The 13,551-nt window shown below is 40.9% G+C and overlaps 1 protein-coding gene across 1 annotated transcript in view; it reads left to right on the top strand.

Moving 5' to 3' along the window:
- BAZ1B (bromodomain adjacent to zinc finger domain 1B) overlaps nucleotides 1-13,551 on the top strand; it is a 51,773-nt gene that overhangs the window by 27,940 nt on the left and 10,282 nt on the right. The window contains exons 7-13 of the mRNA XM_052654301.1: nucleotides 303-2,004; nucleotides 3,872-4,010; nucleotides 4,793-4,926; nucleotides 6,485-6,590; nucleotides 7,299-7,397; nucleotides 8,367-8,544; nucleotides 10,397-10,579. Of these exons, the coding sequence (XP_052510261.1) occupies nucleotides 303-2,004; nucleotides 3,872-4,010; nucleotides 4,793-4,926; nucleotides 6,485-6,590; nucleotides 7,299-7,397; nucleotides 8,367-8,544; nucleotides 10,397-10,579 (2,541 nt within the window). The remainder of the gene's footprint in view (nucleotides 1-302; nucleotides 2,005-3,871; nucleotides 4,011-4,792; nucleotides 4,927-6,484; nucleotides 6,591-7,298; nucleotides 7,398-8,366; nucleotides 8,545-10,396; nucleotides 10,580-13,551) is intronic.

The following is a 13,551-nucleotide window of genomic DNA, read 5'->3' as shown; positions in this document are numbered from 1 at the left end:
CTGACCAGGGATCCAACCTGTGTCCCTGCAGTGGAAGCATGGAGTCTTAATCATTGGACCTCCAGAGACATCCTGGAGTATAGATTTTTAAGTCTTGGTGTCAGGAGAATTATGTGTTGATACGGCTAAATAAAATATTAGCTAACATTCATGGCTTTGTTTTCTCAGGGACAGAGTGTCCATTAAGAGAATGAATATGTAGCTTTACCTGAGTGGATGGGAAGAGGGCCTTTAGGATGCTTAAATAGTATTTCTTTAAATTAGGTTTTAAAATTAATTTTACTTCTGTTCTTAAATTCTAGTATATGACTCTCAACCCATCTACTAAGAGGAAGAATACTGGATCTCCAGACAGGAAGCCCTCAAAGAAATCCAAAACAGATAGCTCTTCTCTCAGTTCACCACTAAATCCTAAGTTATGGTGTCACGTACACCTGAAGAAATCCTTGAATGGCTCACCACTCAAAGTGAAGAACTCAAAGAATTCCAAATCTCCAGAGGAGCATCTGGAGGAAGTGATGAAGATGATGTCGCCCAACAAGCTACATGCCAACTTTCACATTCCTAAGAGAGGCCCACCTGGCAAGAAGTCGGGGAAGCACAGTGACAAACCTTTGAAAGCCAAGGGCAGAGGCAAAGGCATCTTGAACGGACAGAAATCCACAGGGAATTCGAAATCTCCCAAGAAGGGCCTGAAGACCCCTAAAACCAAAATGAAACAGATGACTTTGTTGGACATGGCCAAAGGCACTCAGAAGATGACTCGAGCCCCACGGAATTCCGGGGGCACCCCCAGGTCCTCTAGCAAGCCTCATAAACACCTGCCTCCCGCTGCCCTGCACCTCATCGCCTACTACAAAGAAAACAAAGACAGGGAGGACAAGAAGAGCGCTCTGTCCTGCGTGATCTCCAAGACAGCGCGTCTCCTCTCCAGCGAAGACAGAGCGCGCCTCCCGGAAGAACTGCGGGGTATTGTTCAAAAACGCTTCGAGCTTCTAGAGCACAAAAAGAGGTGGGCTTCTATGTCTGAAGAGCAGCGCAAAGAATATCTGAAAAAGAAACGAGAGGAGCTGAAAGAGAAGTTGAAGGAGAAAGCCAAGGAGCGGAGGGAGAAAGAAATGCTCGAGAGACTAGAGAAACAGAAGCGGTACGAGGACCAAGAGTTAACTGGCAAAACCCTTCCAACATTTAAATTGGTAGATACCCCCGAGGGGCTGCCCAACACACTCTTTGGGGACGTGGCCATGGTGGTGGAGTTCTTGAGCTGTTACTCCGGGTTACTCCTACCAGATGCCCAGTATCCCATCACTGCCGTGTCCCTCATGGAAGCCTTGAGTGCAGAGAAGGGTGGCTTTTTATACTTGAATAGAGTGTTGGTCATCCTCCTGCAGACCTTGTTACAAGACGAAATAGCAGAAGACTATGGTGAGCTGGGAATGAAGCTGTCGGAAATCCCTCTGACCCTGCATTCTGTGTCAGAGCTGGTTCGGCTCTGCTTGCGCAAATCTGACGTTCAGGAAGATAGCGAGGGCTCAGACGCGGATGACAATAAAGACTCTGCGTCATTCGAGGACAATGAGGTCCAAGATGAGTTCCTAGAAAAGCTGGAGACCTCTGAATTTTTTGAACTCACATCAGAAGAGAAACTGCAGATCTTGACAGCCCTCTGCCACCGGATTCTCATGACATATTCCGTGCAGGATCACATGGAGACCAGGCAGCAGATGTCTGCAGAGCTATGGAAGGAGCGGCTTGCTGTGCTGAAGGAAGAGAATGATAAGAAGAGAGCAGAGAAGCAGAAGCGGAAAGAAATGGAAGCCCGGAACAAAGAAAATGGAAAAGAGGAGAATGGGCTAGGCAAGGCTGACAGGAAAAAAGAAGTCGTGAAGTTTGAGCCCCAGGTAGATACGGAAGCTGAAGACATGATCAGTGCTGTGAAGAGCAGACGACTGCTTGCCATTCAGGCTAAGAAGGAGCGAGAGATTCAGGAGAGAGAAATGAAAGGTAAAATCTTGTGGAAAGACGGAGGTCGCTCAGGTGTCATGGCAGTGCCTCCATGTGTCACAACTGTTCGGTTAGTTTGTGTGTGATAACCCGACCCCCCCGTGAGTAAGAGTCTAGCAGGAGTGTTCAGCCAGGCATTCTGGTTGACAGGCGTAGTTTGACTTGGATTAGTGTGATGGTCGCATCTTTTCTGGCTCTAGTGAAGGACCAAATCTACAAGGAGACGTGCTGGAAGCAACATATGACTTGGGAATGGGCCAACCTGAGTTTAAACCCCACCTCTGACTTAGCTATAGTTCTTTGAGCAAGTTGTGTATCCTCATATGCTCAAGATTGCTGCAACAATTGAATGACAAGGTATTTGAAGCCCTCAGCTTGGTCACCACCTCAGATATTAATCTTTCCTTTATTAAGATGTAAGGAAATAAAAACCGGGGGCTTTCTATCACCGTTACGTCTGAACTTAAAAAAAAAAAAAGCTTCATTAAAAAATAATTCACACACTATACATCACATCCATGTTTATTGTACAGTTCATTATTTTAATATATTCACAGATATTTGTAGTCTTTATCACAATCAATTTTAGAACACTTTCATCATCTCAGAAAAATACCTCGTGCCCTTTAGTTACCATGATCCCGTCCGGCCCAGTCCTAAGCAGTCAGCCTCCGTGGCCGTGTCTCTGTATCTGCCTATTCTGTTGCATCAAAGCAGTGGAGTTGTATATGTGGTCTCCTGTGACTGGCTTCTTTCACTTAACTGTGGTTTCAAGGTTCAGGCTATAGCATGTTCCAACACTGAATTCCTTTTTACGGTTAAATATTGTTCCACTATTCGGATATGCCACGTTTTGTTTCTTCGTTTATCAGTTGATGGACATTTGTTTTGTGTTACTCTTCTGGCTACAGGCATTGCTGTACAGGGTTTTGTGGGAACATATGTTTTCATTTCTCATGGGTGTATATACATAGGGCCCATGGCAGTGAAAGCGCCAAGTCCGAACTGCTGTACCTCCTAGGAATTTCCCTGTATTGGTTTTAAATAGATGAAATTTGTCTTAATTATTTTAAAGTAACATCTCTAGACTGATGCATTTTCCAGTTGCTTGCTGCTTTGTAGGTGTTACAATCAGTAGAGCAGTAGCATTTCTGGCATTGTAAATAGCAGTACCCTTTATTTACAGTATCAGAATTTGTGACAGTTGTGGAAAAACTTAAAAGGCAAAATTCCTGGGCTGCTTTCTTTGTTGAGGAAGATTTCTATCTAGATAGAATAAACTTAGGAATGACCACAAATAAATGGATTAAAAAATTTTTTCATCATTGACAGTGTGAACTTGCTGAATAACTTGATAAATTGTATTAAGTAGGCAGTAATTGCTATTATCTGCCAATGCTTCTCTGCTCTTGCTTTCTCGGTTCTTTTTTTCAAAATTCCTCAGCACTGATATACGTTCTGTTTTGAAATAACTATTCTGGTCTTATTCATCCTGATCATTTTGAGGACCCTGTGGCTAGTCCTGTCAGAAAATGTTTCAGTTAATTCCACCTGAGGACTATTTTAAGGTTACATTTAAAGTTAATTGTCAATAAAATAAAGTTAATTTATTATAAAATAAATCAGACATTAAGTTTGGGAGAAAACAGATTTTACACTGAGTTGATGGCTGAGACGTCACTGAAATTCAAAGACCATAGAAGGACCAGATAGAAATTGGTGCCTTATATGTTATTTCCTAACAACAGGTCAGAATAAAGAGAAGGAAATGAAGGTTTGATGAATATCTACTTTATACCAGGCACTTTTCACTCCTCATTTAAATTTGTAAGATTCACTAGTTATTGCTTCTTTCTACCTTCAACAGTGAAACTAGAACGCGAAGCTGAAGAAGAACGAATACGAAAACACAAAGCAGCTGCTGAGAAGGCTTTCCAGGAAGGAATTGCCAAGGCGAAACTAGTCATGCGGAGGACTCCGATTGGTACAGATCGAAACCATAACCGGTGAGTTATTAAATTCAGTTTTTATCATCTCTTAGGGTTGTTATTGGAGAAAGCAGTGGCACCCCACTCCAGTACTCTTGGCTGGAAAATCCCATGGACGGAGGAGCCTGGTGGGCTGCAGTCCATTGGGGTCACTAAGAGTCAGACACGACTGAGCGACTTCACTTTCACTTTTCACTTTCATGCATTGGAGAAGAAAATGGCACTCCACTCCAGTGTTCTTGCCTGGAGAATCCCATGGACAGCGGAGCCTGGTGGGCTGATCTCTGTGGGGTCGCACAGAGTCGGACCCGACTGAAGCAACTTAGCAGCAGCAGCAGGGCTGTTATAGTGTTGCTAGTTAGTATTACGATTAGACAGGCTTCCCCGTTTGTGGATATTGGACACACAATTGCTCATCACACATTTATTTGTATATTACTGTGCCAACTGCTAGGGTTATGAATTTAGATAAGACATGACCTTGTCCTTGAAGACTCAACAGATAGGAAGCTTGAATTGTGGTAGGAGAAATGTAATCCTAATAGAAGTCTTTAAAAATAGTAAGATATTTTAACTGCATACATCGTGTGGAACCTAAAGCAGAGAAATAGTAGTAGTCATAAAAATTATAGATAGGAAGTGAATCTCAATTTCCTCAAATTTTAGTATGCTGTGCTTTACTTTAGAATTTGTATCTGCTCAATGTTCAGTGACATTCTGTAATCATCTTGCTCAACAAGGAAGTTACCCTGTGCTCACGGTGTTTTATTATTATATTAACATGTGGTTGTGATTTGTAGATACTGGCTCTTCTCAGATGAAGTTCCAGGTTTGTTCATTGAGAAAGGTTGGGTCCATGACAGCATTGACTACCGATTCAGCCATCACCGGAAAGACCACGCAGACTCTCCTGATGAGGACTACTGTCCCCGGAGTATGTATATCTATTGGTTATTTATCCTGCTCAAGACTGTCTTTATCATCTTCTTAGGTAGAATTATTTGAGTGAGGTGGGAAGATGTGAAATGCCTAGAAAAAGGAAGAAAACTTAGATTACCAGCTTTGTAAAACTTGAGTATTAGGATATTTGGGTATTATATTTATACAAGTAGTTTTCAAACTTTGTTCCCTGGGGAGTCTCTTTGTGGGTACTTCAAAGGCTGGAATTAAGGTAATTCTTTTTTTTTTCCTAAGAAAGAAATTTAAAAAAATTTTAAATTTAAAAATACCAGCTGGTTAGATCAGCTTTTCTCAGTGTCACTGTTGTTGACGTTTGGGGCCAGATAATTCTTTGTAGCAGGAGGTTGTCCTATGCGTTGTAGGTTGTATAGCAGCATCTCTGACTTCTGCCCATTGGATGCCGTTAGTGACAACCACATGCCACCAGATATTGCCAGATGTCCCCTAAGAGGCAGCCTGGCTTTCTGTTGAGAACCATTGCATTAGATGACCCATAAGCTTCTTTCCAGCTGTACTTTATAATAACCTAATGAAAATTGCTCCTTAAAAAGTATTTTCTTTCATTTTAGAGAAACTCATAGTCCAGATTTTAAACTCACAAAATTGTTAAATAATGAAATTAATGTATATCCCTAAACTTCGAATTTAAGGCATTTTTCATGTTGAATTATGTTGTGTGTCCAAATGTGGCTGTTAGTAGAAAAATCTAGTTTGGGCAGACTTTGTAAATATCCGGGTGAGAGCAGCAGGTGTGAAGTGAGGATCTTCAGACTTGAGAGTGATTCCAGTGGGATGACGGACTATGGTTTTATTATGTGTCTCAGAAAATTAATGGCTATTTTTAGAAATCCAGTCCCACGGTTACAGTTTCCCCTGAGAGGAGGTTGTCATCCGTATTTCTTCACTTCTAGAGCATCCTGGTGGATGTTATTCCTTCCTGTTGTCTAGTTCCAGCATGGAAGGGTTTCTTCAGAACCCCCTGATGGAAAAGACACAAGGTTACATGTTAAATTTGCAGGGAAGATGTGCAGGTTAAAGCGGGAGAATGGGAACAGGGGGGAGAACCAATTGTAGGATTAGGTAAAGCCTCAAATGCTGGCTTTAGGTCAATCTAGTAATGTCATATATTCGGGTACAGGAGCTGGTTTACAAAAAAGTTCATCCTGTTTGACATTTGCAGCCACTTCCAGGGCTAAACTTGTAGTAGTTTATATATTTCAGTAGTGTCTACGTCACGACAGATACCTTTGTGCCAAACATCGTCATGTGCCAGGAGCAGATTATTTATGTGCTCTGAGATACTTAGTCATCTCTCTCCATTGTAACTTGTGATGCTCTTAAAGTTTGACCCGTACAACTGTTCAGCTGTCTAGAGAGCAACTACCTCAGATACTGTGCTGTCTGTAAGATGTTTAAGAGAAATTAGCATCTGTTGTACATGTGGATATATTCAATAGGCAGTGTCTGTGTACTGCTTAGACTAGGAGTGGAGTTACTCGCTGTGTTCAGCCTAACGTATACATTTTTCTTAGGTAAGAAAGCAAACCTAGGCAAAAATGTAAGCATGAACACACAGCACGGCCCAGCAACAGAAATCGCTGTCGAGACCACTATACCCAAACAAGGCCAGAATCTATGGTAATGTGAGCATTCATCTGGTTGCTCTTTCTTTTTCGTTTTCAGTGTTAAGAAAATATTTGATACAGTGACACCAGTGAGTTAGTTATTCACTACTGAGAGCATTTTGTGTGACTCTGATTTCTTGGATATGTAAGTTCATTGGTTTAAAAGCAGACTTGATTATTTTTTATAAGAATATATTTGTTTGCTTTAAGGTTTAGGATTTATTTTTCTGTTGTAATGTAACTATATTATAAGATAGATCTTATATAGCATTGAAAATGCCTTTCAGTCTGCTTGGGAATAGAGCAAGATTTTCATCTCTATTAAAGAGTAAATAATCATAAATACAGCCATTAATCTTCCTGTGTGCCTATTCTGCTTTAAGCTGGGAACTAGGTTTTGGAGAGGGTCCCTTCTACTTTGTGATCGCATCAGCTGCTTTGGTTGTGCTCACCTTTGGTTTTGGATATCAGTTTACTCTTTAAAGGGGTAGGGACAAGAGTGAACTTCGTGAATTTGTACACTTGCCTCATCACATTTTAGCAGAAACATTGGCTCCAGTGTCCTGGGATAAAGTTAGCGTTAGGTGTTATGGCAACAGTAAATTGTTCCGCTTCTGAGCAAGGTTGGAATTCTGCTTTCCCACTCCCGCCACCACAGTGTTTGATTCCCCCCCGCCACACACACAGAGTTAACAAGTTTTTTTTTTTTTGGCCTCTGCAGGTTTTTATGTGATAGTCAGAAGGAACTGGATGAGTTGCTAAATTGCCTTCACCCTCAGGGAATAAGAGAAAGTCAGCTTAAAGAGAGACTAGAGAAGAGGTAAGGGTTTTCATCTTGCTCTTCACATCTTGTTTTCTGTGTTAGATGTATATGTACCTTGGGGGGCGTGGTTGTTTAGCCATAAAAGCTTAAGTAAAATTTTAAAAGCCTATAACCCTCTTGTGTTCTTGTTGTTTGGTATTTTCTTGACACTTCATAATTATTTGGAAAATTATGCGATTAAAGCATGTGGATACAGGGTAGCAGGGTTTTTCACTAACAAGCCACATACCAGGCTGAGAGCTTCACTGGAGTTAGGCAGCCTGTAAACACGGTTCCGCATTGGTTGGTATTCACAAGTATTCTGCCAGTATCCAAAACAGCCAGAAAATGAAAACAGCCTCAATTTTATCAACTGATGGATGAATAAACAAAATGTGGTGTATGCGTAAACTCAACCATTAGAAGGAGCAAAGTGCTGAAATATGCTGCCACATGGATGGACAGCATGCTCAGTCAAAGAGGCCAGACATAAAAGGCCACGCAGTGTGTGGGTTCACTTACATGAGACATCCACAGTAGGCGAATTTATAGGCAGAAAACAGCTTAGTAGTTGCCAGAGGATGAGGGATGGGGGGAATTGAGAGTGTACAAATGAACATTCTCTCTGGAGGAGCACAGCTTCAAACCAGGCCTCAAAGAATTTCCACAGATACAATTCCAAGAAACTCATGGTAAAAAAAAAAAAAGTTTAGAAAAACCCACACAAATAAGGTATCATTAATGAGAGCTAGGTAAAGAAACACACAAGATCCTGGAATTACCATATGCAGAATACAATCAGTGTGTTTTTAAAAAGAGTCAAGAAAGAGAAATTTGAGATTTGTGTAAGAAACAGATTATTAAAAAGCAGAGTTAAGATCGAAATCAGTCTTGTAGAAATAATAAAACGTCATTCAAGTCATTGAAATCTGTAGATCATACTTTAAGTTCCTTTACTCCTCCTCCCCTTTCCCTCAACTTTTCTAGGTACCAGGACATTATTCATTCTATTCATCTGGCCCGGAAGCCAAATTTAGGTCTAAAATCCTGCGATGGCAACCAGGAGCTCTTAAACTTTCTTCGGAGTGATCTCATTGAAGTTGCAACAAGATTACAGAAGGGAGGACTTGGTTATGTGGAAGAAACCTCAGAATTTGAAGCTCGGGTAAGACCATCAGGAAAATACCCTTGAAGTCTGTTAATTTGGAATTGTTCCCTGATACTCTTCTTGGCTTCCGTAGATGACCCTGGGGATCATATGTTTATTTTGAAAGACACATCTGGAATCCTAAGTTCTCTGATTTTTCCCTTTTCATCATCTGCTGGCTTCCAGAAAAATCTTACAGTTGGCTCAGAACCTTTGTTAAAAAAGAGCTTTTCTGTTAGGTTGAAAGAAAACTAGTCCTGAAGTCATAGACATAACATTATTTAACCTGTCCATTCCCATGTGATGCCTGTGCTTTAAGGTAGGAAACGTTTGTGTCTCCTGCTTTTGTCCATTCTCTAGGAATAAATCTTGTGTTGGGCAACACTCATGCTGTTAAATAGGTAATATCAGTGAAGGTACATTTATTGTTCTGTCACTTACTGCTCAGAAGGACCCTAAAGTGTTATAGGTGACCCAGTTCAAGAGACAACGTGTCTCACATTAGATAAGTTTAGGTATCGAAGCTGGAGAAAAGATTGGAAAACACTGTCCATCAGTTATTGCTATGGGGCTTCCCTGGTGGCTCAGATGGTAAAGAATCTGCCTGCAATGCAGGAGACCCAGGTTCCATCCCTGGGTTGGGAAGATCTCTTGGAGAAGGGCATTGCTACCCAATCCAGTATTCTTGCCTGGAGAATTTCATGGACAGAGGAGCCTGACAGGCTAATTTTTGTGTTAATTTTAAATAAGGAAATCTACATAATTCCAAATATCAGTATTGGTGAGTCTTTTCAAATTGTTCATATGCATTATATGTGTTAACAGTTATATGATTTTTATGAGCAGTTGGGGATCCCCCTGCCCCCCCAGTTTTCCCTCCTTTATAGGAACTTTCCATTTCTTTTAGTCTTTGTATCACTTTGGTGTACATAATAAGCCGTGGAGTTGATATGGTAAATATTTTATTGTCAGGCTTCTGTTTTTTTTCTTTGCTCTTTGAATCAGCAAATCATATATCATCTTATATATGTAACTTTTTTTTTTCATTAGCTCTGTTATGAGTTCTTGGTACATTCCCTGGGAAAAAGGATTGAAACATATTTATTGTTCAAATTTGTTTTTGTTTTTAATAGGAATTATTCAACCAAAAGGACTCTGCCAGTTTCAAATATTGTAATTGCTTTTTTATTTAGCAAGTATTTATCAGTTACCTACTTTGTGCCAAACCCAGACCCATACCTTGCTAACATTGGATTATTATCATTCTTCTCTTTTCATACTGTTCATGGGGTTCTCAAGGCAAGAAGACTGAAGTGGTTTGTGGTTTGCCAGTCCCTTCTCCAGTGGACCACATTTTGATTCTCTTTGTAGTTATAAGAGGGTACTTTTAAATTAGCATGTATTGTGTGACTGAGAAGGTAGAACATAATTTGGATCAAAGTGATCTAGCTTGTATTTCTCTATTCATAAAATCAGTGTGAGGCTTCAATGAGATCGTCATCTAAAATGTATTAGTGGCTTAATTTGTAAGCTAGTGGGTTGGTAAATTTTTACTTTGCTTCTGGTTTTCTTTGCCTTGAGACAGTCATTTGTACTTAGTAGGCACTAGGTTGCTGAGTGAATGAATGAGCTCAGTAACTTCCCTAAGTAGAGCAAGTTCCAGCATCTCATGGGGCCCTTCCATCAGGGATGTCCAAGTAGTCTGGCTGCTTTCAAACATATAAGCCTTCCGTTTAACTGAGGCACCCAGTTAAATTAATGTTAAGTGACCAATTTTGGTTTAGGTTGATTTGAATGTAATTGAGGATAGACTGCTTTCATCTTTCTCTTGGCCTTTTACTCAGTCTAGTCTTGAAATCGTTTTTTGTAGGTGATCTCACTAGAGAAACTGAAGGATTTTGGTGAATGTGTGATCGCCCTTCAAGCCAGTGTCATAAAGAAGTTTCTCCAAGGCTTCATGGCTCCCAAGCAGAAGAGAAGAAAACTCCAAAGCGAAGATTCAGCCAAGACTGAAGAGGTGGATGAAGAGAAAAAAATGGCAGAGGAAGCAAAGGTATTTTAGCTAATGAAGATGTCGTTTTATGACTGTAGAAGTATATAATCTGCTGTTAAAATGATCTAACCCTGTGCTTTATAGCTGCATAAGCACTGTTCCCTGAGCCAGGGTCTGATCTTTATCCCTTTCTCCAAATGTTGTTTTCAAACTGGTCTGTGGAGCCCAGCCCTACCTACAGTGCTGGATACGGTGTTAGACGCTCCCCCAACCCCCCGACACACACACCTTTTACCTTTACCAAAGCAAATTCCCTTTTTAAAAAGATGTTTGTATGTGTGCGCTCAGTCGTATGTGACTCTTTGCGACCTCATGGACTGCAGCCTTCCAGGCTCCTCTGTCTATGGGATTTCCCAAGCAATTTCCTCCTCCAGGGGACCTTCCTGATCCAGAGATCAAACTCATATCTTCCGTGTCTCCTGCATTGGCAAATGGACTCTTTACCACTGAGCCATTTGGGAAGCCTTTTTTGGAAGGGTGGTGGTTTTTAATGTTTTTTAAATTGTAAAATATACACAATGAACAGCTTTGCCGTTTTCACATGTAATCTGTGTCATTAAGTACATTCCCATTGTTCTGCAACTATTACCACCATCTGTCCCCAGACTTTTTTATCTTCCCAAACTGAAACTGCCCATTGAACACTAAGCTCCCCTCTTCATCCTTCCCCCAGGTCCCTGGCAGCTGTCATTTTCTTTCTGTGTCTATGAATTTGAGTACTCTAGGTATCTCATGTAAGTGGAAGCATACAATATTTGTCCTTTTGTGACTGGTTTAGTTAACTTCTTCAAAGTTATCTGCGTTGTAACATGTGCCAGAATTTATTTCTTTTTATAAGATTGAGTAATATTTCATTGTGTGTATAGACTGCATTGTGCTTATCGGTCCATCAGTGGATGCTTGAGTCACTTCCCCCTTTTGACTATTGTGAATAATGCTCCTGTGGGCCTTTAGAGCTTGTTTGGAGGTTCTGTTCAGGGAACACAACTACTTGTGCACACTGGGCAAAGAAAGCTCCTCCTCTATCAAGGAAGGTTGTCTTCTTTGACCAAGCTTGAAGCAAGTGGCAGGGAGAGAGGAGGGGAGGGAGAGAAGTGAAAACAAGGGAAAGTATTCCACTGGATAATGGCTGGGACTGGCTTGCTTCTGCCGGTCACGCTGCAGTGTGAGGGTTTTGGTGATATGCAGAAGCCAGAAGTCCTTGCCCTCAAGAACTGTGTGAGAGATGCTTGGAGCAGTGTGACAGATGTGGAGGAAGGCCAGTCCATGGCTCGCCTGTGAGAGATCCAGGGGCCACTTAACGCTTGTTAGCTGGATTTTAAAGAACAAATAGAAATTAATTAGGCTGTGGAGAGGGGTGGGCGCAGTGTTAGTCTGAGCTGGAGTTGCCTCTCATCACTGACACTGGTCCTTGTTTCATCCTCTGAGTTGACCTGGAATGCGTTTGCTCTCTGAAGCTCCTCTGGGAGTTGTACACAGTTGTCATGCTCCCCCCAAGTTTCTTCCTAAGACTGAGAGCGATATATGATACAAGAAACATTTTAGGTGAGAGGTGAGCAGAGAACTAAGGTTAAATAAAGTGAACTAAGTTAGATAAACTTAACTATTAATTCATGACATAGACGCAGCTTTCACACACATGTCATTGTCTTACAGGAATACAGCATCCAGGTAACCTCTAGGTGAAATAAGACATCAGACAGTTCATACTCTGCTTTGCTAAATCTCTTCTCATTAGGCGTACTTTCAGCGTTGCTGAATGCTTCATGGGTTTTGTTTTTAACGCAGTTCTATTCAGAACAGTCTCCTCCTTGACGTGATCTTTCCTTGCCATTCCTTTACTCATATTATTTTCTTCTCATTGGGAACTAGTAGCTATATAGCATTCTCATTAAGTTCCTTTTTGGTATTCAACCCCATAGTGAAGTAACCTCTTTTCAGTTTGTCATATGAGACGATTCTTAGCTTGGTTGGGGAGGAAAATATGAGCACTTTTTTTAACCTTGGGGCCCAGACACATAGCACACAAATGGAAAACATGGAGGAGTTTCTTGGAAAATCAATTAGGTTGCCGACTAAGTAGTTCAACAATGCTCTCCATTAAAATGGCATTATGCCCTGCAGTTCCCCACCGAAGGTCAGCCTTGCCACAGCTCTGAAATTTTCCACTGTCCTTTGCTTTGAAGGTTTCCACTTAGCACGGGCCAGGGTTTTTCAGCTGGCACTAGGCTGTTGCATTGAGCTAATGTCAGTTTCTAATCTGTGCTTCAGTTTCCTTATTTGTGAAAGTAGATTATCTCTTAAATCCCTTCATGTGGTAGTCAATTATTTCAATTATTTAATGTTTATTTCATTTTCTTGCATTTAGTGGGAAAGGTGTTTTATAGTTGGGCGAAATCCTGGGTTCTGTTAGGCTCTCTGTTTACTTTGGATACATTTGTCTTGACAAGCCGGTTATCTGTTTTTCCATTATAAACATTCTTTTTTGGAAGAATATGGTCTGATGCCTCATTATATTCTTGTCAAAATATGATGTTGTCTTTTTAGTGTTAGGTGAAGGGAATTAATGGTGGCTTGCCCATAAGCTGGCTTCCCCTTAATTTTGTTATATACACTTCTGCTGTTTCTAACTAGGGCCCAACTTGATTTAAATATGTTAGAGAATTTGACTTTTTCATCAGAATAGTGTGTCTGGCTTCCTGGCAGTACTGCAAGACAGGATTTACTTGATGGTACTGTGTTGACTGTAAAAACTTTATCTAGCTGCTGTTGATCTGTTTTTAAGTCTTGGATAATGTGGTTTTTTCTTTTTTTTGATGTTCTAGACTGTATGGAATTTTGTGCAATGGGAGGAGACTAAGATGTTCTTTAAAATGTTGAGTGCCAGTTGTTTTTGTTCTTGAAATTAGAGGCTGGTTGGACACAAGGCCTTTGATGCCAACAAAGGTCCGTCTAGTCAAGGCTATGGTTTT

This window comes from Budorcas taxicolor, chromosome 2 (assembly GCF_023091745.1).
Source record: "Budorcas taxicolor isolate Tak-1 chromosome 2, Takin1.1, whole genome shotgun sequence".
In the NCBI taxonomy this organism is placed as follows: Eukaryota; Metazoa; Chordata; class Mammalia; order Artiodactyla; family Bovidae; genus Budorcas; species Budorcas taxicolor.
This window is presented reverse-complemented; position numbering and strand designations above follow the sequence as displayed.